This window comes from Caretta caretta, chromosome 6, assembly GCF_965140235.1.
Source record: "Caretta caretta isolate rCarCar2 chromosome 6, rCarCar1.hap1, whole genome shotgun sequence".
NCBI classification, from domain to species: Eukaryota; Metazoa; Chordata; order Testudines; family Cheloniidae; genus Caretta; species Caretta caretta.
Window position 1 is genome coordinate 117151937 of NC_134211.1, and position 23543 is coordinate 117175479.

The 23543-nt window shown below is 44.9% G+C and overlaps 2 protein-coding genes across 2 annotated transcripts in view; both read left to right on the forward strand.

Annotated features, from left to right (window-relative positions):
• Positions 1-1875: 1875 nt before the first annotated feature.
• SGPP1 (sphingosine-1-phosphate phosphatase 1) overlaps positions 1876-23543 on the forward strand; it is a 43989-nt gene continuing 22321 nt past the window's right edge. Inside the window, exon 1 of the mRNA XM_048854494.2 lies at positions 1876-2885. Coding sequence (XP_048710451.1) covers positions 2172-2885 — 714 coding nt within the window. The 5' untranslated portion in view covers positions 1876-2171. The remainder of the gene's footprint in view (positions 2886-23543) is intronic.
• Positions 2788-23543, forward strand: part of WDR89 (WD repeat domain 89) — a 109306-nt gene continuing 88550 nt past the window's right edge. Inside the window, exon 1 of the mRNA XM_048854505.2 lies at positions 2788-2885. The gene's annotated coding sequence lies outside the window, so the exon portion shown is untranslated. The remainder of the gene's footprint in view (positions 2886-23543) is intronic.

Here is a 23543-nt window from a genome sequence, read left to right on the forward strand (position 1 = left end):
CTGAAAGAAAAGGTTGCAACCTTTTTAACCTATTTAAATAAAGTAGCAATAATTTAACTGAATCCTATATCAGCTCTTCTCTTATTTTGTCCAGGATTGATGTCAGGGTAATTGTCCAATAGATATAGAAATAGGGTAGCTGGCCCCTTAAATGAGACTGAGCCCAGTTCTCCTGTTCCTGTCCAGGTTTGTCCTAATGTGGTGTACTGAGAAGGACAGAGCTGCCCCTGGGTGTTCTAAATGAGAATTCAGACAGCTGAGAAGGAGGAGTCCAGAACTGGAGCTCTGAAGCAGAGCTAGGCTGAGAGCTGCAGGGAGGTAATACCTCTGAAGTAGGTAGGGCGATGTAAAATATAAAATGTCCCGATTTTATAGGGACAGTCCTGATTTTTGGGTCTTTTTCTTACATAGGCTCCTATTACCCTCCACCCCCGTCCCAATTTTTCACACTTGCTGTCCTGTCACCTTAGAAGTGGGGAGCAGTTAGAATTCCCTAGAGAGCAATGGAGCAAGAGAAGGCAGGCGAAAGCTGACGGCAGGAAAGCAGTCAGGTCACTTACAAATTTCTCCAGGCCAGAGGGAGGGCTGAAAGCTGGGAATAGCAGAGGTAGATACCTGCTGGCTTTTTGAGCTGGAGTCAAAGCTGGAGGGCCAGAGAGGACTGAAGGCTGGGGAATAATGAAGGGGTGAGCCTAGTGGTGTCTCCACAAGAACTGGAACCATATCTGGGAAGGAAATCGGGCAGAGAAACACCCCAGGTAGAAGGGCTGGGATGAGGTAGAGTGAAAGACCCCAGCGCCACACTTGAGAGCTGGGATATGCATCGTGAGACACCCCAGGGCCATATTTGGTGTTGGACTGTTGAGACTAATATACTGTTTGCACTGCGCTGGGAAAATTATGGTAGTGGGACTTTTGATAAGAAATTAACCCCACAAAAGGGCTATTTATGTACTTCAAATGCTGTACTGAGTTTATCTGATGAACCAAGAGGGAAACTGATGCAAGGAAGGGCGCATTTGCAGGGCTGTCCTGAGGTCACCAGGGGACACATGGGAGACAGCCTCAGGTTTACACTTCATCACACTTGCCCTTTTTGAACATTGGCACAACATTAGCATTGTTATTATTATCTCTATTACCATAGGCCCAGGACTCAGCGGTGTCAGCTCATTTTAAGATTCTCTTTGTTTGATCTAAAACCACCTGCAATCATTCCTACTGGTCTTTTTTAGAAGCTTGCCGATGAAGTGAGCTGTAGCTCACGAAAATTTATGCTCAAATAAATTGGTTAGTCTCTAAGGTGCCACAAGTCCTCCTTTTCTTTTTGCGAATACAGACTAACACGGCTGCTCCTCTGAAACCTTTATTTCATTAGGTATTCTTTGAACCAGACATCCTTCCCCCTACTTCTTACTGGGTGATGGAGGTGGGGGGTTGTGTGTCTGTGTGTGTGTGCGCGAGTGCGGGAGGGGGGAGGGCAGCTCTTCCTCATCCCTCCATACTGGGTGATGGAGGCGGTGTGGAGGGGCAGCGCTTTTCTCCCTACCCCTGCTGGGTGATGGAGATCGGGGGGGCGGGGGCCATCTCCTGCCTACCGAGGGGCTCAACTTCCTCTGCCCAGTACGCACCCTCCACCCGTGAGCGTCTGTGGGCATCTCCACGTGACACTCGCGCAAGGATGAAGCAGGCAGAGTTCATTGGCCGCTCCGGCGCTCAGAAGGAAGTTGTGATTGGTCGCACTTTCTCCTAGAAGGCGGAGCCGGACGGGACACAGCCAATCAGGAGGGCCTTCCACGCGGATGACAGAGCCGGCTTGCGCCTTGGGTGCTCTTGCCTGTCAAGCCGAAGTTTGCGCAGGCCCCGTGGCGGGAGCGCGCCGGAGAGGGAGCGCGCGACCGGGGAAGCCGGGCTCGGCTGAGTCAGGACGGTCACAGGCGGCAGCGGGGAGCGTAGCCGACGGGCCGGAGCGGCTGCTGCGTAGCGAGAAGGAGCAACGGCCGGGCGGGTTCCTAGGGTCGGGTAGAGGCTAAACCCGCTCCCCACTCAGGCCGCCCCCGCCGGCATAGTCCCCTCCGCCGCTTTGGGGAGTCACCCCCCCCCCGGTCCCCTCAGAGAGACCCCGCCTCGCCTCTCCCGCGAGAGACTCCCCGCAGCGCCCGGCTCCCAGCATGGCTCTGCTCCAGCGCCTGGCCCGGCTCGCTGCCTACTTGCAGGACCCGCAGAAAGTGGCCGACTTCCAGCGGCTCTGCGGGGTGGAGGGGCCTCCGGGCTGGGCCGCCTCCCTTCCCCTCGCTGAGGCGCGCGGGGAGCCGGGGCCGTTAGCCAACGGCAGCTGCCCCGCCGTGAACGGCGGCGGGGAAGGCGATGGGTGGCCCCGGCTCAGGGCCGCCGCTGGCGGGGAGAAGCGGCGCCCGAAGGGGCTGGGGAACGGGGCGATCCCCGGGGGAGCCGGCGGGGAGGGAGCCCCGCAGCAGGAGGACGGGAAGGAGCCCCATCAGATCTGGGGGAGGAGGCAGCCGCGCCGCAACTCCCTGACCGGGGAAGCCGCCTGCCAGGAGATTGCCATCCGCAACCCCTTCCTCTATTATCTGTTCAACCTGGGCACGGAGCTGGGCAACGAGCTCTTCTACATCCTCTTCTTCCCCTTCTGCATCTGGAACCTGGACGCCTGGGTGGGCAGGAGGCTCATCATCGTCTGGGTCTGGGTTATGTACCTGGGCCAGTGCACCAAGGATGTGATCCGCTGGCCGCGGCCTGCCTCCCCTCCCGTGGTGAAGCTGGAGGTCTTCTACAACTCCGAGTACAGCATGCCCTCCACCCACGCCATGTCGGGCACTGCCATCCCTCTGGCGCTGGTCCTGCTCAGCTACGGCAGGTGGCAGGTAATGCGCGCCACTCTTTTTCATTGCAAGATGCACTCCACTGCCTTAATGGGAGGGGTGAACTGGTTTGGATAAAATACGAAACCTGTTCCTTCCTCCCCCCCTCCCCCAAAGTAATCTGTTCTTGAAAATGAATGTGAACTGAACCTTTGGGGGGGGGGGTGTCATTCAGGTAAGTGTTTAGGTATCAGGAGGGAGACTTCTAGTATTTCCAGTTTTTATTTGAATAGTAACAATGTGCACAGTGTGCTCTAAATCTCTGTCTGCCCCCCTTCTTCAGAGATTTTTTGTAGCCTCAAGTGGTTTGGGCAAACTTTGTACTAGAAGCTGATCTTTTGGCAGGCCGATTGGTTTCATTGACCGAGCAACAGGAACTTTAGAGTTCAGTGATAATCTTACTTTTGCTTCTGATTTACCACTTGTCCTTGGCATCTCCTTTAGTTTAATAATCTCTTATCTGGGTGTTGAAGATGTAAATAATCCTCCAAAGTGCTGCGCAACTATAGAAGTACTAATTTTTATCAGGAACTGACTTCTGAATCTTTTCAGGTTTGCCCTTCTCTCATCTAAATCTTAATCTCAGGTATATTGCATCTTAAATCAGCAAGGTCAAGTTTAAATGATAAATTGTTGTACTCTAGGGATAATTAGATCATGTCATGTTTTCAGTTGCAGTAGTATTGCTGAATTTTTTGCTGTTTAACATATTGCTAGAAAATTCTCTACAAATACATGATCCTCGAGTTCTCTCGCACCACTTGCAGGGGCAGGTGAGCACAAGAGTTTTTGGTGGCTTTTTTGATCATTCTTTGATAGCAAGTGTTATAGACATAAGTTTCAATGCACTGCATATTAAGTAACAGCTACGTATTTGGAGGATACAGATCTCCTATGTCCAGTTTCTGTTAAAGGGGTTGATTTCTACTTGCAACATGTTTAGCATTTTCAAACTGCTGTCTGTACTGCTTTTCATATAGCTGTATAACTTTTAAGAAGTGCAGCAAATTGCTATGAGATACTTCCTGCTTAGTGACTAAAGAACCCTTATCTTTTCAGTCAGTGCTGTTAATGATCACTGGCTATTTATTGTCATAGCATGATGCTTGTGTTTTTTTATCTCAGTCTGTGAAATGGGTTTTCTGAAAGGAGATTGCTGGTTGAAGGTTCATAACTGGGCAAGTATGGAGTTTAAACAAAGGTTGAGATTCAAAGTGCAGTAACTAAACCTTGGTAAAAATCGATCCACTCCCAAAAGTATAGTTATTTTGGATACCTACACTTTTTTTAGCCAAAGGCCAAGTGCCTTCTACTATACACCAAGTCCCCACCCACTTGATGTGCACAGGCATCTGATAGATCAAGGTGTTAAGGTTTACTTAATTAAATATATATATATATTATTCAGTTATTAGTCACTGATTGTTTATAGTTTCACTATAAAGAGGTACTCTTAAAAATGGACCTTATTCAGCAACGTGTATTCAGTCACAGTTGCTTACCTTTAGTGACAGAAAAATGTTTTATTGCCTTTAACCCGATTAGCAGTGGAGAGCTGACAGTCTGAGAATGATGTGAGTTGTAGTACTTTCTATATATCCTTAACAGAATAACTTACTAATGCCAGAGAGACAATGTGGGTGAGGTAATATTTTATTGGACCAACTTCTGTTGGTGAGAGAGACAAGCTTTTGAGCCACACAATTCTTTTTCAGGTCAGGGAAAGGTACTCTGAGCATCACAGCTAAATGCAAGGTGGGACAGACAAGACTACAATGACACTGCATATGTTACTAATGCTAGTCAGTTATATCCATGAAAACCCTATGAAGGCAATGCTGGTAGTAATGTGTGGGAAGCAGAGTCAAGCTCATGCTCAAATAAATTGGTTAGTCTCTAAGGTGCCACAAGTACTCCTTTTCTTTTTGCGAATACAGACTAACACGGCTGTTCCTCTGAAAAGAGTCAAGCTTGATTGTCAGAGTGACTTTACAGCCTTGGCAATCAGAGAAATAGTATTTTTACTGGTAAACTAACTACACTTGTTATGGAAACTCAAGTGATGACAAACATGGGACCCATGCTTTGGTTTGATTTGTTGTCACTATTCAGAGTAGAACCAAGCTTGACCTTTTCAATAAATCAGCATCTTTTAAATGGATTGCTCTGCAATCTCTTGATTCTATGAAAAACTTAATTTCATATGAAATTATTTGCTTGAATAGTAGAGCACACTGAAACTAAAATTTGTTCAGGATAGTATCTGTCATCTGAAGAAGTATGACCAATCAGACAAGGATGCTTCAGAAACTTTATAGAAAATTGATGCTGTGAATAAATGTGCTGGACTTCCCATAAAAGTTTGGGCAGTAACATTTAAGTAGTTTCATTGACGCTTTTAAATATATTTTTATTCTTGTTGGGGAGAGGAGTTTGATTTATGTGGAGTGGATCTCTGTGATTGGGCCTAGATATTGAGAATCTCAGCTTTGACTCTTTGTGCTTATTGTCTTATACTAGGTCTTTTATTGTAGCTTGACATCTAACCAAGGAGGATGGCAGTGTTTTTTCCTTTTGAAGCCTTTTTGTGCTGCTCATGAGTGCTGGCTATAAGGATTTGCTATGAAGCAGTTTAGAGGTTCTCTCTCTACTGTACAATTGGGTGTACTGCATTCATAATAATTCCAGACTCTGCTAAAAGTTTGAACTCATGTCTCTTGTATAGTAGTGAAGTGCTCTGTTGATGGATTTTGTTGCATTACGTATTATGACTAAACTTTTTAAATAAAATGGATTTTTAGCACTAACTTCCCAAACTAATATTTCCAAAGGAATATTTAAAATTAGATTAGTGACATGAAACCATTAAACTAAATCTCTCCTGAAAACTCTCATTGTTTTCAGTGATGATGTAGCTGGTTGGTCCCAGGACTTCAAAGGCACATGGTGAGTGAGGTAATATAAGTTGGTCCAATAAAAGATATTACCTCACCCATCTTGTCTTTGAAAAACCCTACTTGTTTTAAAAAACCTTGCAGAGTATTCTCACTAAGGGGTCACATCCTGCTTCCATCAAGGACAATGGCAAAACTCCTTTTGACTTCAGTTGTGCTGGATTGGGCAAAATTAGTGTATATTGTAGGGAACAACTCTGCAGAGCTGCCTTTTATTCTTCAGTAGAAGAAAGTTAATAGTTTTAAAAATATTTTTGAAGTACTACTTTTTTGTATAGGTATTTTTTATGCCAGTACATAAAAACTACTCTTCTTGCTGCTACCTTCCACCAGGTGCAGTTCTTTTGCATTCATAGAATGCTGTTCTTAATGGAATTTTGTTAATTACTTTTCTCTTTAACAAATAAGTAGAGCTTGGTAAATCCTTTAGAAGTTAATGGCTTAGGCCCTTTTATTCATACAGAGTTGAAGCTTTAATTTGAAAAGAAAATTCCTGTTATCATAAGAGCCATAAGAAACATTCTAAATGTGAATCAAATATAAACTGATACACTATTGTCTGTCCTTGGATTCAGGAAGGCAACTCTAATACTTCTGCTGTTTTCACATAGCCCTGTTCTACACTACGGTGTTAGGTCGGATTTAGCCGCATTGGGTCAATTTAAAGACTGCGTCCACACAACAAACTCCGTTCCGTCAACCTAAAGGGCTCTTAAAATTTACTTCTGTACTCCTCCCCGATGAGGGGAGTAGTGCTAAAATGGACCTTGCTGGGTCAAATTTGGGGTAGTGCGGACGCAAATGAACGGTATTGGCCTCTGGGAGCTATCCCAGAGTGCTCCATTGTGACCGCTCTGGACAGCACTTTGAACTCTGATGTACTAGCCAGGTACACAGGAAAAGCCCTGAGAACTTTTGAATTTCATTTCCTGTTTGGTCAGTGTGGTGAACTCAGCAGCACAGGTGACCATGCAGTCCCCGCCGACTCGTAGAGTGTAGAATGTTTCTACGCTCACCCTATCATCTCCGTCCCTGACGTTATCGCAGATTAGAAGACAAAAAAAATGCACTTGCAATAACATGTTTTCTGTTTTACATGCAGTCCTCCCACACTGATAGGGCACAGTTTAATGCATGGAGGTATTCAGTGGTAGAGGCCAGGAAAGAATTAAGTGAGCGTGAAGAGTGGAGGCAGGACATGATGCTGAGGCTAATGGGGGAGCAAAGGGACATGATAAAGAGTCTGTTGGGGGAGCAGGAAAGCCAACAAGAGCACAGACCCCTGCTGTATCCACTGTATAACTGCCTCCCCATGTTCCATAGCCTCCTCACCCAGACGCTCAAGAATGCATGAAACTGGTTTTCATAGCCTCTCTGATGTGCAGCGCACCTTGCTGTGCTCTTCTAATTGCCCTGGTGTCTGGCTGCTGAAAATCAGACACCAGGCAATTTTTCTCCACCTCCCACCCCGCCATAAATGTCTCCCGCTTACTCTCACAGATATTATGGAGCACATAGCAAGCAGCAAAGGGAACAACAAAGGGAATGTTGGTTGCGCTGAGGTCTGACCAACAGCGCCAGCGAGCTTTTAAACGTCCAAAGGCACATTCTACCACCATTCTGCACTTGCTCAGTCTGTAGTTGAACAGCTCCTTACTACTGTCCAGGCTTCATGAGCCATGGGAGCAAAGGGTAGGCTGGGGTAGGTGCAACTGCACGGTGCTGCCGGCTGGGAGAGCAGCCTGCGGTAGAAGCCTCCAGCTCGCAGGAGAGCAGAGTTGCAGCGGAAGTGGTGGAGCCGTACACCATGCCCTGGAGGTTGCTAGGAGACAGGCAGGGAAGACATTCCCCGAACCCCCGGCCAAGCTACATGTCTGATGAGGACAGCTACCAGTCCTACTGCACCGTCTGCTGCAGAGTTGCAGGAGAGCAGAGTTGCAGTGGAAGCGGTGGAGCGGTACATCATGGACGAGGACGGCTTGCCGTCCTACTGCACCATCTGCTGCGAAGGCACCCAGGAGCTGCTGCTGTGTAGCAATGCCAGCTGCTGCAGGTGCTTCTGTGTCAAATGCTTGGAGGCCCTGGTAGGGCAAGGTACCTCGGCCAAGGCAAAAGAGCAAGAGCCCTGGAGCTGTTACATGTGTCAACCACAGAAGTGCTCTGGGGTGTTACAGTGCCAACCGGACTGGAATGTATGGCTGCAAGACTTCTTCACTAGCGACAAAGGACAGGAATATGATGCACCTAAAATCTAAAAAGGCCCACGCATTTCAGAGTCACTACCCTTGATAACAGAACCTCAATGATTGCATTGGCTACTTGAGTCACAGCAGCCCCCTACAGTAGGCTTGCTCACAACAGCAGCGGTGACAGTGAGCTGAGCGGGCTCCATGCTTGCCATGGTATGGTGTCTGCAAGGGTAACCCAGGAAAAAAGGTGTGAAACAATTGTCTGCTGTTGCTTTCACGGAGGGAGGGGCGACTGACGACCTGTACCCCAAAGCACCCGCAACAATATTTTTGCCCTATCAGGCATTGGGAGCTTAACCCAGAATTCCAATGGGTGGTAGGAACTGTGGGATAGCTACCCACAGTGCACCGCTCCATAAGTCGATGCTAGCCATGGTAGTGAGGATGCAGTCCACCGAATTAATGTGCTTAATGTGGACATATGCAATCAACTGTCTAATAGACTTCTATAAAACCGACCTAATTTTGTAGTGTAAACATACCAATAGTTACCCATAAAGTACGGGTGGGACATAAATAAAACACTGGTTCCCGTCACTACTCTGGAAATAGTGGATTAATTTAAATTACCACTTGGGAGAGCTTTGAGCAACAGGGGACCGCAGTAGTAGTAGTCCCCATCTTTTGTGTGTTAAAGCTGAAAAGTGTAGTATTCTATTTTGGTTTATTATTGACAGGACTCAAAGATCTCTACCTAGAGTGTGACATATGGAGCCCTAATCTATGGTCTGCAAATACCCCACATTTTACCATATTTCTTGAATTCTTTTGCACAACCGGAGAGACCTTGAAGTATTCTTGTTTCCAAAAGAACAGTATTGATCTTTTAGCAGCAAGAAAAAAAAAACTGTTTTGACAATACTTCATTATAGTTAACTGTTCTGTCCTCCCTGTAATATGACTTAATTGTTACTTATTTTGAGACTATATAGAAACTTGACTAATGAGCTCTCTATTTCACCTATACCGGATTATGTTGACAAAATCCCTTCATTTTATTAAATTGTTTACTAAGGTGGAAAAACCCACAAACTTTATAATTTTACTTGATGCCTTTGAGACACAAAGCAGATGCAATCTATCCATGGAAATTTAGATCCACTATTGTGGATATTAATACAATAGATGATGAAAATTGTAAAGAAAACTAATTAACTGGAAATAAGGGTGTCATGGATTTTTTTTAAAGGTGTATTCCCTTGTTCCTATCAAGATGTACATTCACACACCTTTTTCTAAATATATGATTTTTACCACAGTAAAAAAAATATAGGCACTCTCTACTCTTTAACCAATCTTCAATATTTTAAATATTATAAAGTGCCATGGGGGTAAGAGGTAATGTAAAAGCACTGTATGATGTAAACAGTTAACTGACATCTGATAAAATTTTAAAAGAACTTTAGAGAGTTGCCTTAAAATTGCCTTAAAACAAAGGCAAGAGTCGGCTTCTGTCTTTAGCAGATTCCTAGCCTGATTGCCTTCCTTTTAATCTAATCATTCTTCAATAATTTACAGGAAAGTTAAGGAAGTGTAATTCTTGTGAATTTTGATAATTCACAACTATGATTAATTACCAATCATAGTAGTTGGTGAGCCAGATAAATTGAACCATTAAAATGTTGATTGAGTTTTCAATTGTAACCTTGTTTTGAACATTGTATTGTGTTATATTTGATTAGCCTAAGGGAACTACAAATAAAATGAGTGACATATTTACTTCACATTTGTTTGCTTATTCTTTTACTAAATCCTTAAAAGCACCCTAGATTTGTTCCTCTTGAAATTTCAGTGCAGGAGAACAACTTAGTTAAGAGTTAAAGGTAAATACGTTGAATAACTGTGTATTTTTAATTGACTAAAATCCTATCACCACTACATAAGTTATATACTACATTCTCTTCACTTTGCTATTAGTGCTTTGGCACACAATTTGAGGGAGTTCTCAGTAATAGGAACATTTCTACCCAGCAGGATCATATTTATCCTGTAATGTCAGATGAAATAACTGATGCTGTTGTCAGGTTCTCAGGATCATGTTTAATTTATAAATTCACAGATAAAAATACTCAAATCTCATTGAAGATTGACCATATACTGTACATGCAAATAAGCTCCTTACATTCTATTTCTTGAACATTTTATGAAATACATTCAATAATGTATATTCAAATGTGTGTATTAGTAGACTAATGGTAGAACAGCCAGTAAAACTACAACTCATAGAGGTTTGTATCTATAAATTGACACCAATTGCAACTTCTTTACTTGGTAAATTATCCATAGCCTCATTATGTATAACAAAGCAAACATTGTTTTAATTTCAAATTGTCAGTCAGATCACATTTGATCAGTCCTTAGTTTTTTAAAAAACTAAATAAATTAAATAAAAAAATTTGCGTACACATCTTGTCATATTCTCATGACTTTGTAGGGTTGGCACAAATATGTAGTTAATATTTTCAGGGCTTGTCTACTAAAAACTGTAGTGAAGGGTGCAGTATTTTGCCATATTACTTGATTAAGAGATTGACAAAACGTATGATTTCTTTAAGGTCTTGAGAAATGTTTTGTATTAACGATTATAGATGCCCTTCATAAAGTTTGCACCTCGTAATCTTGTAAAGATAATGTAACAGTTCTTCCTTCCCTGTCATCACTAATAATCTTCTCATAAGCTTTCCTTGCCTGAATTATTTTCTGGAGTCTTATCTTGAGACTGATGCCCAGAGATGCTGAGCATCCAAAGGCACTTGGCACCCAGCAAGTTCCCATATTTACCCATATCTTGTAAATACCTTGATTCAGATAATGTCTCACTCTGGAAAGCATAGAGTAAATTTTTTTTTATAAATGAGTTATTAGTTATGTGGTTCACAGATCCATGACTCAGTTATGTGCAGCCTTGGAGGCGGAACAAACCTGGCAGTAAGGGAGATGTCTGTCCACCACAGAGAAACCACCAGATTTCATCATCCTCTTTAGGTTATGTCTACACTGCAGTTAAAAACTTGTAGTTGGCCTGTGCCAGCTGACTTGGGGTCATGGGGCTTGGACTAAGGGGCTATTTAACGGAGGTGTAGATGTTTGGGCTCAGGTTTACAGTCTAGGCTCTAGACCCTGCAAGGGGCAGAGGGTGCCAGAGCTTAGGTTCTGAGCCTGAACATCTGCACCACAATTAAACAGCCCCAAGACAGAGTCAGCTGGCACAGGCCAGCCCCAGGGTTTTAACTGCAGTGTAGACATACCCTTAAACTGCAGGCAGGCAGACCTGCTACAGAACATATATAAAGAAGTGGAGGTGAGGGAGGAGACAGCTGAAATTCTTGAGGCTCTGCTATTGTCAGCAGAGGCTATCCCCCTTTCTGTCCCTCCCCTCCTTGCTCATCCGTGTGGAATGCATCATGGGTAAGAAGCGAGAGAAAGCTGGACATTGTCTTTTTTTTTCATAGACATTAAGGTCAGAAGGGACCATTATGATCATCTAGTCTGATCTCTTGCACAATGCAGTCCACCGAATCTCACCCACCCACTCCTGCAATAAACCTCTCACCTATGTCTGAGCTATTGAAGTCCTCAAATCATGGTTTAAAGACTTCAAGGTGCAGAGAATCCTCCAGCAAGTGACCTGTGCCCCTCGCTGCAGAGGAAGGCAAAAAGCCCCCAGGGCCTCTTCCAATCTGCCCTGGGGGAAAATTCCTTCCCAACCCCAAATATGGCGATCAGCTGAACCCTGAGCATGTGGGCAAGATTCACCAGTCAGATACCCAGGAAAGAATTCTCTGTAGTAACTCAGATCCCACCCCATCTAACATTCCATCACAGGCCATTGGGCCTATTTACCATGAATAGTTAAAGATCAATTAATTGCCAGAATCATGTTGTCCCATCATACTATCTCCTCCATAAACTTATCAAGTTTAATCTTTAAGCTAGATGGGTCTTTTGCCTCCAGTGCTTCCCTTGGAAGGCTGTTCCAGAACTTCACTTCTCTGATGGTTAGAAACCTCGGTCTAATTTCAAGTCTAAACTTCCTGATGGCCATTTTATATCCATTTGTTCTTGTGTCCACACTGGTACTGAGCTTAAATAATTCCTCTCCCTCCCTGGTATTTATCCCTCTGATATATTTATAGAGAGCAATCATATCTCCCCTCAGCCTTCTTTTAGTTAGGCTAAACAAGCCAAGCTCCTTGAGTCTCCTTTGATAAGACAAAAAGAGTACTTGTGGCACCTTAGAGACTAACCAATTTATTTGAGCATAAGCTTTCGTGAGCTACAGCTCACTTCATCGGATGCATACTGTGGAAAGTTTAGAAGATCTTATTATATATATACACACAAAGCATGAAAAAAATACCTCCTCCCACCCCACTCTCCTGCTGGTAATAGCTTATCTAAAGTGATCACTCTCCTTACAATGTGTATGATAATCAAGTTGGGCCAAGCCTATTTCCCCTTGTTTTTTCCTACCCCCACCCCTCCAGACGTTCTTGTTAAACCCTGGATTTGTGCTGGAAATGGCCCACCTTGATTATCATACACATTGTAAGGAGAATGATCACTTTAGATAAGCTATTACCAGCAGGAGAGTGGGGTGGGAGGAGGTATTTTTTTCATGCTTTGTGTGTATATAATAAGATCTTCTACACTTTCCACAGTATGCATCTGATGAAGTGAGCTGTAGCTCACGAAAGCTTATGCTCAAATAAATTGGTTAGTCTCTAAGGTGCCACAAGTACTCCTTTTCTTTTTGCGAATACAGACTAACACGGCTGTTACTCTGAAACCTTTCGTAAGACAGGTTTTCCATTCCTCGGATCATCCTAGTAGCCCTTCTCTGTACCTGTTCCAGTTTGAATTCATCCTTCTTAAACATGGGAGACCAGAACTGCACATAGTATTCTAGATGAGGTCTCACCAGTGCCTTGTATAATGGTACTAACACCTCCTTATCTCTACTGGAAATACCTCTCCTGATGCATCCCAAGACCGCATTAGCTTTTTGCACGGCCATATCACATTGGCGGATCCCTCTGCTGATTGAGTGTCTGCACGGATGTCTGTGGTGACCCAGGTCCTTCTCGAGCTCAGGCTGAGACAGCATTTCCTGCAGCCTTCCTCCCTGAGCAGGACAGCTTCCAGGAAACATTGGCAGCACCTCACCATAAAATTACCCACACAGAGGCCCCAGGACTGTCATGAGTGGCAGCTCCTTACCACATGAGGGGTGTGTAAGTTGAGACACAATAGCAGAAGGCCAGGGGAGCCTTCCGCCCAGTTGCTGAAGCCCACGCTTACAGTCGTGAATGTTGGCCTGGAGCCCTGCCCCGCCTCTTTCTGACAGCTGCTGCGACAGCAGGGATTTACTGATAGAGACCCAGAGAGCAGACAGAAAAAGGAGAGTCTCATAAGGGACCCTCTGGCCCATCTGCTCCTAGTGTTCTGCAGCATACTCCTCTGTCCAGCCCTGCAGTGGCTTTGGGTTACTACCTGCCAGCAGTGTCCTACCAGTTCTATCTACCAGGTGCAGTATGTTGGTTAAGGATTATGTTTGAGTCACTGGGGTTGCAACCTGCTGCCCATGGAGTTGACTCAGTGTAAGGGGACTCAGCCCTCTATGGGGTGGTGGGGCATCACACCGCCTTGCTACATACTCTCTGCTGGGTTGGGACCTTCAGACAGGGACTGTGCAAAATAGTTCTAGATAAGCCCAGGCCCTGGGTCAGGGCAGGGCAGCAAACAAACAGAAGTTCAGGCTCTCAGGCAGGGACTGAGCAAATAGTTCAACAGCAAACCCCAGGCTCCTGGCTTTGAGCGACCAGGGGGAGACTGCCACCCACAAGGTGGGTGGCAGGGGGGACGCAGGCCCACCCACTCCACTGTATCCCAACCCCAGGCCCTAGCAGCGGCAGAAGATCCCACAGTAGGGATCCTGGCCGCAACACACTGACATTGATTCTGGCTGTGCTGCAGCCAGACTATGGTCAGCTGCCCCCGGCCAACTTCCGTACTCCCCCTTGTAGGGTACCTGGGTCAGGGTAGTGTCCTCGGAGGGTTCCAGCATCATGGATTCCTCCGGGTAACTGGCACCTGGTAGGCTTGGCAGCTCCTCTGGGTAGTTGGTGACAGGTAGGCTTAGCAGCTCTTCCATGCACCGGTCAGCATTTAGGCATTGGCTGGTCCGGCCAGTCCTCAGGTCGGCTGTGGATTGCCGGGGTCTCCCAAGCCGGAGCCAGGCCACAGGCATCTGGCCTCTCCGGCGGCTGCAGCCCAAGTGAGCTCTGGGGTTGGGCTTTTCTACTTCCTGTCCTGCGCCTTGACCTCTGGGGGGGCGGGCGCAGGATCCACTGGTTCCATCCACTTTGGTGTCTGGGGAGGTTCTTTTCTCTGCGGGGTGGTGGGGCACCACACTGCCTCGCTACACTCAGACTGTGTCTAGGAATCTCTCTCCAAAACAGGATGTGGGATCCTGGAAAGCCACCTTCTGCTCCCGGTGCAGCACAACCTTTCAGTTTGAACTCCCTCTTTCTAGGGCAAGAAATCTGCGCAAGAGAGTAGCCACAAGGTTCCACGGCCCTCCAGGAGACCCTCAATCTGAAATTTCTCTTGCTGTCTGAGGAAGAGCATCAACGGAGACATTAGAAAAAAAGGTTTCAGAGTAACAGCCGTGTTAGTCTGTATTCGCAAAAAGAAAAGGAGTACTTGTGGCACCTTAGAGAAGGTCTTCTGCAATTTCTACGGTATGCATCCGATGAAGTGAGCTGTAGCTCACGAAAGCTCATGCTCAAATAAATTGGTTAGTCTCTAAGGTGCCACAAGTACTCCTTTTCTTTTTATTAGAAAAAAAGGGGTCTCAGATGTTCAGACCCCTCTAGTCATCCCACTGTGAAGCTCTAAGGGAAGAAAAAGGGCTTCCCAATCTCTGTTTTATGAAGAATCTGATTCAGGTAATTTCTCTAGGAAGCACTCTAAGGGCTTGTCTACAAGGGGCTTTGCTTTATGACAAACCAGTGTGTGACTCTACACTACAGTAGCTTACCGTGCATTAACATTCCATGTGGATGGTGCTACAGCACATTAAGAGTTGCGTAGTGCACTGTAGCATCATCCACATAGGAAAGAGTAGATAAGACTTGTAGATAAGTCCTCAAGAGATGCAAAGTGAAATGTTTCCCTCAAGCTACATAAATCTGTGGAATGCAGCAAGGCAGATGCCTCCCGTGCTCACCTTTCTGAAGTGCAGCATAACAATCAGTGCAGAAAGCAGCAGACCATAGCCATCAACTGTTTCCTCTAGGTGTGCATAGTTGAAACCCTACAAAAGGAAATTCTCCCCACTTATGGAAGGAAGGTCACAACACCAAATCAGAATTGGAGAATCAAAGTTAAATAAAATACCCCCCCCCAAGCTGGACTCTCAGAGAAGAGTATACTGAGTATTCTAAATCACTATTATAAGGTCTGCAGATGCCGTAGACAAGCTATAGCTATATATCCCTCTTTATGCACCCTGGGAGGGTATAATAGTGGGATAGGGATTTCCTGTCACACCTAAAAGATGAGGAAAGTATCGGACAATCATCCGCGACTGCCACTGTGAGTTGTTGCCCTAATATCCTGGGTGTTGCTATCAGCCTTTGTTGCAGGTTGCTGTGCCTTGCCTCCACCTTCTAACCCAAGCAGATGGCTGTGCAGTCATGATGGGGACAGCAGCTCAGATGTAGAAGAACCAGCAGGCAAAAAGGGCATGTTGGTCCACTGTATTTTTTTACCCTGCCCCTGGCTTCCATTCTGTAAGCTCAGAAGTTTCCTCAGTGTGTAATAGTCAAAATTATCCTGGTATCTCTTATAAAAATAAATGTGCCTGTTTCTCTCGTGGTCAGGAACTCATCTTTTCTAACTGAGACTTTTTTTTTTTTTTTAATACCTGCAAGACTGTCTTCCTCACTATCCAACCCCATCACAGTACTCTTAGCCCCTTCCTTCTGGCATGAAAGCTATTGGGAGCAGCAGGCCCCAAGAGTAAACAAACATACGTGATATCTGTTAATCTGATACTGTAACTGCCCATTCATGCTTTCACAAGCAGTGATAATATGGGTGCACAATATTGTAAGTATGGTCTCTCTCAACCTATTTAAAAAGAGAATGGTATAGTCTAAGGGCTTCTCCCTAAGGAGGAAGAATCAGTTCATGCAGATAGTCATACTAGATCTCTTATGAATGGGAGCAATAGAACCTGTCCCCTCTCCAGAGAGGAAACCAGGCCTTTACTCCATATTGTTCCTGGTCTCTTCTCCCCTCTTGCCCCTTCCCCCGCAAATCAGAAGGCCATAAAGAGAAGTTCTTGACCTCAAGTATCTCAACAGTTCCATGAAGAAATCAAAATTCAGTATAGAGACCTTAAAATCCACAGTGGCTGCCAACAACAAAAGGAACTTCATGATATCAATGGATTTGAAGGATGCCTATCTCCATACGAGAAAGGATGGCCACCCGGTTTGGGCACTCGCCTGGGGTATGGCAGACCTAGGTTCCAATCCCTGCTCTGCCATGGACTTCCTGTGTGACCTGGGGCTAGTCCCTTAGCCTCTCTGTGCCTCAGTTCCCCATCTGTAAAATATGGGTCCCAGAGGTGAGATGGGCACTGCCAAATTAAAACCACTCATTGAAATGTCATGAAATGACACCCCTATGGACCAAGTTGGTCACAGGATATACACACACTATTGCTGTATAATAGTTACTGCTCAATCTAACAGTCTAACTGATGCTTCCTAAGCTTTGCTCTCAGAGCACAACACTATCAATACAGGTCCTTGCCCTTTGGCATAGTAACAATATGGCAAGTATTTACAAAAGTGCTGATAGTGTTAATAATAGCTCTTGGACTGGAGAGGGTCTGAAACTACTTACCCTTTCCTGTGTGACCTCATCCAGAGCCACTGTCAAAGATGGCACCACGTGATAAGGATGCTGCAGAGCCACAGTTTTGTGAAATCAGTTAATGTTGACTCAATGGATTCCTCATCGTGGAGTCGACATAGACATGGTCCTTTATAAAGTTTCTATTTTCAGGAAAGAGAGAAGAAGCTGAGAAATTGTAACAGAAGTCAGTCTCTCAAGGGAGACCTTCATATGCTTCTGTTTCCCCTGGGATCAGTGGTCTTCATTGTAGATATTCTTAGTGGCTCATGCTCACAGGAGATCGCTACAGAGCTGCTTCTTATCTGCCCTTCAGCAAAGGTCTATTTCCCCAGCAGGATTCTCAGGTCATTCAGATGGTGAATGTGTCTCGGCAGATTTAAGTTAGGAATTCTAATAGGCAAACCAGTTGGGACATTTATCACCAAGATGCAAGCATAGAGGGATGGGGTGTTCACAAGGTGTCAAGAACTTTCCAAGTGTTCTGATGGAAATGAGAGCAAGCGCAGCATAAATTGGTGAGAGCTCAGGACAATCTGATACGGTCTTTAGTTTCTGCTCCCACATGTGGACTTACCTAATGTTGATCATGACAACACCTCAGCCATGTCATATGTCAGCAGGCAAAGGGGAACAAGGTCTACAGTCCCTCAAGGAGAAGCTCACCTTCTGATGACTTGGCCAGTCAATTCACTCTCTTCACATCCAAGGGAAAATAAATGTTATGGCTGGCTGGCTCAGCAGGCCAAAATTTGATTTATCCTGATTGGGAACTATGGCCAGATGTGTTCCATTTACTTGGAGAGGAATCTGGTCTCCCAGCAATAATTTGTTTGCCTCCCACTTGAATTGCAGAGTTTTTCAGTGTTCTTCTCAGGCTGGTGGAATCACAAAGCCAAGGCAACAGATGCTTTGTCAGAAAGATGGCCCAAAGGGATTCTTTTATTTATGTCTTTCCCTCCCTTTTCTCTCCTTGCCAAAACATTACAGAGGATCAGCAGAGAAGCAGCACTGGTAATTCTGGCTTCCCCAGTGTGGCCAAGGAAGCCTTTTTTGACATGGTACAAAAAGCTCCTCTATGTTTTCTGTCCAGAAAGGATCTAATATTACAGGGACCAGTTAGGCATCAGAAGCCAGGCAGTCTGAACCTAATTGCTAAGTTCTTGAACAGAGCCCCTTAAGCCAAATAGGTTATTTAGAGGAGGTAATAGCCATACTTTTAGCTTCTAAAAAGGCCTGGTTGAGGTTTTCCTGTTGGTACCAGGACAAGGGTCTACATCTGCATTTTTCATTAATTTCTTCAAGATGGACTTGGGCTAGGCCTGGCAGTTCAGACACTCAAAGATCAAGTTGTTGCTTCATCTACTATCATTAATGCAGTAGATGAGTAGTGGATTTCATCTTAGCTACATGACTGGCAGGTATTTTTAGAGCAGCATCTCAAATACATCCTCCCAAGTACACAGAGTTCTTCCATAGAATCTTGCCTAAGTGGTCTTTTTTGACAGCAGTCATGTTAGTTCCCAGGTGTTTGAGTTGGGAGCTTCTTTCCTGCAATGCTGAAACTTCTGTGAAGATAGTGGTACTTAGAACCAACCTTGTCTTCATTTCAGAAGTATCTGAAACTGAATGTGAAGATGATGCATAGGTTCCAGCTGGTACAGAATGGAGCTGCCTGCCATCTCTATTGCTCATCAGGTTTGTGCTCAGACCCTTTACTGGCTCCCAGTGAACTTCCGATGCTAGTTTAAGGCTTTGGTCGTAAATTTCAAAGCAATTAATAGATTAAGCCCCACCTACATGAAAGACCAAATTTTGATCTGTGAACCATCACAACAGCTGTGCTTTTCTGGGACAATGCAGATCACTAAGACCAAGACCAAGCATGTGAGAGCTGAAAACAACACACGTTCTCTGTCAAGTGGTTCCATCTATGGAACAATCTTCAGAGGAGATCAGGTGAGTCTGACCATCTTTAGGAAATGTTGCAAAGCTTTTCTCTTTGAGAGAGCCTTTCTGCCATAAATGACACTTGCAAATCAAAGACTTATTTTATTCCCAACTCCCCACCCAAAAAATATCCCTACCACAAACTGAGTTCTGACCCCATAAAGGGAGAAGTGCCACAGACTCCATAAGTCCACTAAGGACTTTACTACTGTTGTTGATTTTTATCTGAAAGACACTCAGGCCCAGATTTTTGAAGGCATTTAGGCCTTGCTGCATTCGGTGTTGCAAAACCTACCTGATTTATAGCCTAAGTGTCATTTTCAAAAGGGATTTAGGCACTAGAAACTAAAATCCCATTGACAGTTAATGGGGTTTAGGCTCCTAAGTACTTAAATCCCTTGTGAAAAATGAGATTTAGGCTGCTGAATCATTTAGGTGTTGCAACACTGAGTGCAACAACACCTAAATACCTTTAAAAACTGAGCCTCAGATGCTATGGAGGTGGGTGTTGGTACAAAACTTAAATTGTATTATTGCTATGGGCAACTTTTCTTTAGTTGGCTTTCCACTGAGTCCTATTAAAATACTCTTGTATCTTGACTATAATACCTAACAGATCTGAAATTGAAATGCATCCTTTCTGTGTCTTGTTTTCAACCACCTAAACTGGTTCAAAACTCACTCACGAACTAAATCTTCCAGATGGGGTGGAAAAATACTTGTTTTGATACACCCCAAAGGCTTGCCTACTTAATATCCATTGGTACACAGTTCTGTCCTCCCCAAGAATAAATATATTCTGGTACACTGAAACAAACTCACTTTAACCTGTCAATTAATATTTGATAGAGTAGAAATAGAGGGAATTAAAATTCATGTTCTTCTGCTTCTTGAAAAGCAGATGGTGAACTGATTCTGGTTGGAGTCCATTCTTACAGTATCAGCCTAACAACCGTGCTTTTGTAAAGAAGAAATAGCAGACTATCTTTGAATTGAGGGGTGCTTATTTGGAAAGTGAGGCGTTGAAAGGTGGGTCTTGAATGCTGTTGGGTTGCTACATCTTCAGAAGAGCTTTAAGTTACAACAGTAACAAACTATTTATTGAAAGTAGCAAATAAGATTTTTGAATGGACACACGATAGATATTTCAAGAAAATTTGTTAAATTCCATTAGAAAAAGAACACTTCTGTGTGTACAACACAGGCCATAAAATTTCGCTGTCACACCCTGCATTGACCCCAATGACTTGTTTGGCTAAAACATATCTGCCTGATTTTAAGAGATTAAGTAATGGAGAATCCACAACATCCCTTTGTAACTCTTCTTGTTAAAAAAAGAAAAAAAGTGCCTTATTTTTAATTTGAATTTGTCTAACTTTAACTTCCAGCCATTGGCTCTTGTTGTTGTTTTCCTCCTCTCAATTAAAGAACCTGTTAGTACCTAGTATTTTCTCTCTGTGAAGGTACTTAGACACTGTAATCAAGTACCTCTCAATCATTCTGATAAACTAAACAGATTAAGCTGTTTAAGTCTCTCACTGGAAGACATTTTGTCCACCCCGTCTAATAATTTTTGTTGTTTTTTCTGGCGCCTTCTCCAATTTTTCCACATCCTTTTAAATGCAGAGCTGTATGCATTGTTCCAGTATCTGTATCACCAACGCTCCACAGAGAGATCAAATCACCTTACTCCTCACTCCTACGCAGCAGTACTGGTGGTGGTTTCATTTTATAGATCAGAACAGCTGCTTCAGCAAAACATGTTGAGAAAATGGGACAAACTTGCAGTATAATGGTAGTCTGTTAGATAAAATATAGAGGAAGACGTCTTTCGTTTCAGGACACGTTGCAATTTTACATTGTAGTCACTTAATTTCTAACATAGAATCACAGAATATCAGGGTTGGAAGGGACCTCAGGAGGTCATCTAGTCCAACCCCCTGCTCAGAGCAGGACCAATCCCCAACTAAATCATCCCAGCCAGGACTTTGTCAAGCCTGACCTTAAAAATACCTGAGGAAGGAGATTCCACCACCTCCCTAGGTAACACATTCCAGTGTTTCACCACCCTCCTAGTGAAAAAGTTTTTCCTAATATCCAACCTAAACCTCCCCCACTGCAACTTGAGACCATTACTCCTTGTTCTGTCATCTGCTACCACTGAGAACAGTCTAGAGCCATCCTCTTTGGAACCCCCTTTCAGGTAGTTGAAAGCAGCTATCAAATCCCCCCTCATTCTTCTCTTCCGCAGACTAAACAGTCCCAGTTCCCTCAGCCTCTCCTCATAAGTCATATGTTCCAGTCCCCTAATCATTTTTGTTGCCCTCTGCTGGACTCTTTCCAATTTTTCCACATCCTTCTTGTAGTGTGGGGCCCAAAACTGGACACAGTACTCCAGATGAGGCCTCACCAATGTCGAATAGAGGGGAACGATCACGTCCCTCGATCTGCTGGCAGTGCCCCTACCTATACATCCCAAAATGCCATTGGCCGTCTTGGCAACAAGGGCACACTGTTGACTCATATCCAGCTTCTCGTCCACTAGGTCCTAGGTCCTTTTCTGCAGAACTGCTGCCGAGCCATTGGGTCCCTAGTCTGTAGCGGTGCATGGGATTCTTCTGTCCTAAGTGCAGGACTCTGCACTTGTCCTTGTTGAACCTCATCAGATTTCTTTTGGCCCAATCCTCTAATTGTCTAGGGCCCTCTGTATCCTATCCCTACCCTCCAGCGTATCTACCTCTCCTTCCAGTTTAGTGTCATCTGCAAACTTGCTGAGGGTGCAATCCACACCATTCTCCAGATCATTTATGAAGATATTGAACAAAACCGGCCCCAGGACCGACCCTTGGGGCACTCCACTTGATACCGGCTGCCAACTAGACATGGAGCCATTGATCACTACCCGTTGAGCCCAACAATCTAGCCAACTTTCTATCCACCTTTATAGTCCATTCATCCAGCCCATACTTCTTTAACTTGCTGGCAAGAATACTGTGGGAGACCGTGTCAAAAGCTTTGCTAAAGTCAAGGAACAACACGTCCACCGCTTTCCCTTCATCCACAGAGCCAGTTATCTCATCGTAGAAGGCAATTACATTAGTCAGGCATGACTTGCCCTTGGTGAATTCATGCTGATTGTTCCTGATCACTTTCCTCTCCTCTAAGTGCTTCAGAATTGATTCCTTGAGGACCTGCTCCATGATTTTCCCAGGAACTGAGGTGAGGCTGACTGACCTGTAGTTCCCAGGATCCTCCTCCTTCCCTTTTTTAAAGATGGGCACTACATTAGCCTTTTTCCAGTCATCCGGGACTTCCCCCAATCACCATGAGTTTTCAAAGATAATAGCCAGTGGCTCTGCAATCACATCCGCCAACTCCTTTAGCACTCTCGGATGCAGCGCATCCGGCCCCATGGACTTGTGCTCGTCCAGCTTTTCTAAATAGTCCCGAACCACTTCTTTCTCCACAGAGGGCTGGTCACCTCCTCCCCATGCTGTGCTGCCCAGTACAGCAGTCTGGGAGCTGACCTTGTTCGTGAAGACAGAGGCAAAAAAAGCATTGAGTACATTAGCTTTTTCCACATCCTCTGTCACTAGGTTGCCTCCCTCATTCAGTAATGGGCCCACACTTTCCTTGACTTTCTTCTTGTTGCTAACATACCTGAAGAAACCCTTCTTGTTACTCTTAACATCTCTTGCTAGGTGCAATTCCAGGTGTGATTTGGCCTTCCGGATTTCACTCCTGCATCCCCGAGCAATATTTTTATACTCTTCCCTGGTCATTTGTCCAATCTTCTACTTCTTGTAAGCTTCTTTTTTTGTGTTCAAGATCAGCAAGGATTTCACTGTTAAGCCAAGCTGGTCGCCTGCCATATTTACTATTCTTGCTACACTTGGGGATGGTTTGTCCCTGTGACCTCAATATGGATTCTTTAAAATACAGCCAGCTCTCCTGGACTCCTTTCCCCCTCATGTTATTCTCCCAGGGGATCCTGTCCATCAGTTCCCTGAGGGAATCAAAGTCTGCTTTTCTGAAGTCCAGGGTCCGTATTCTGCTGCTCTCCTTTCTTCCCTGTGTCAGGATCCTGAACTCGACCATCTCATGGTCACTGCCTCCCAGGTTCCCATCCACTTTTGCTTCCCCTACTAATTCTTCCCGGTTTGTGAGCAGCAGGTCAAGAAGAGCTCTGCCCCTAGTTGGTTCCTCCAGCACTTGCACCAGGAAATTGTCCCCTACACTTTCCAAAAACTTCCTGTATTGTCTGTGCACCGCTGTATTGCTCTCCCAGCAGATATCAGGGTGATTGAAGTCTCCCATGAGAACCAGGGCCTGCGATCTAGTAACTTCCGTGAGTTACTGGAAGAAAGCCTTGTCCACCTCATCCCCCTGGTCCGGTGGTCTATAGCAGACTCCCACCACGACATCACCCTTGTTGCTCACGCTTCTAAACTTAATCCAGAGACTCTCAGGTTTTTCTGCAGTTTCATACTTGAGCTCTAAGCAGTCCTACTGCTCCCTTACATACAGTGCAACTCCCCCACCTTTTCTGCCCTGCCTGTCCTTCCTGAACAGTTGATATC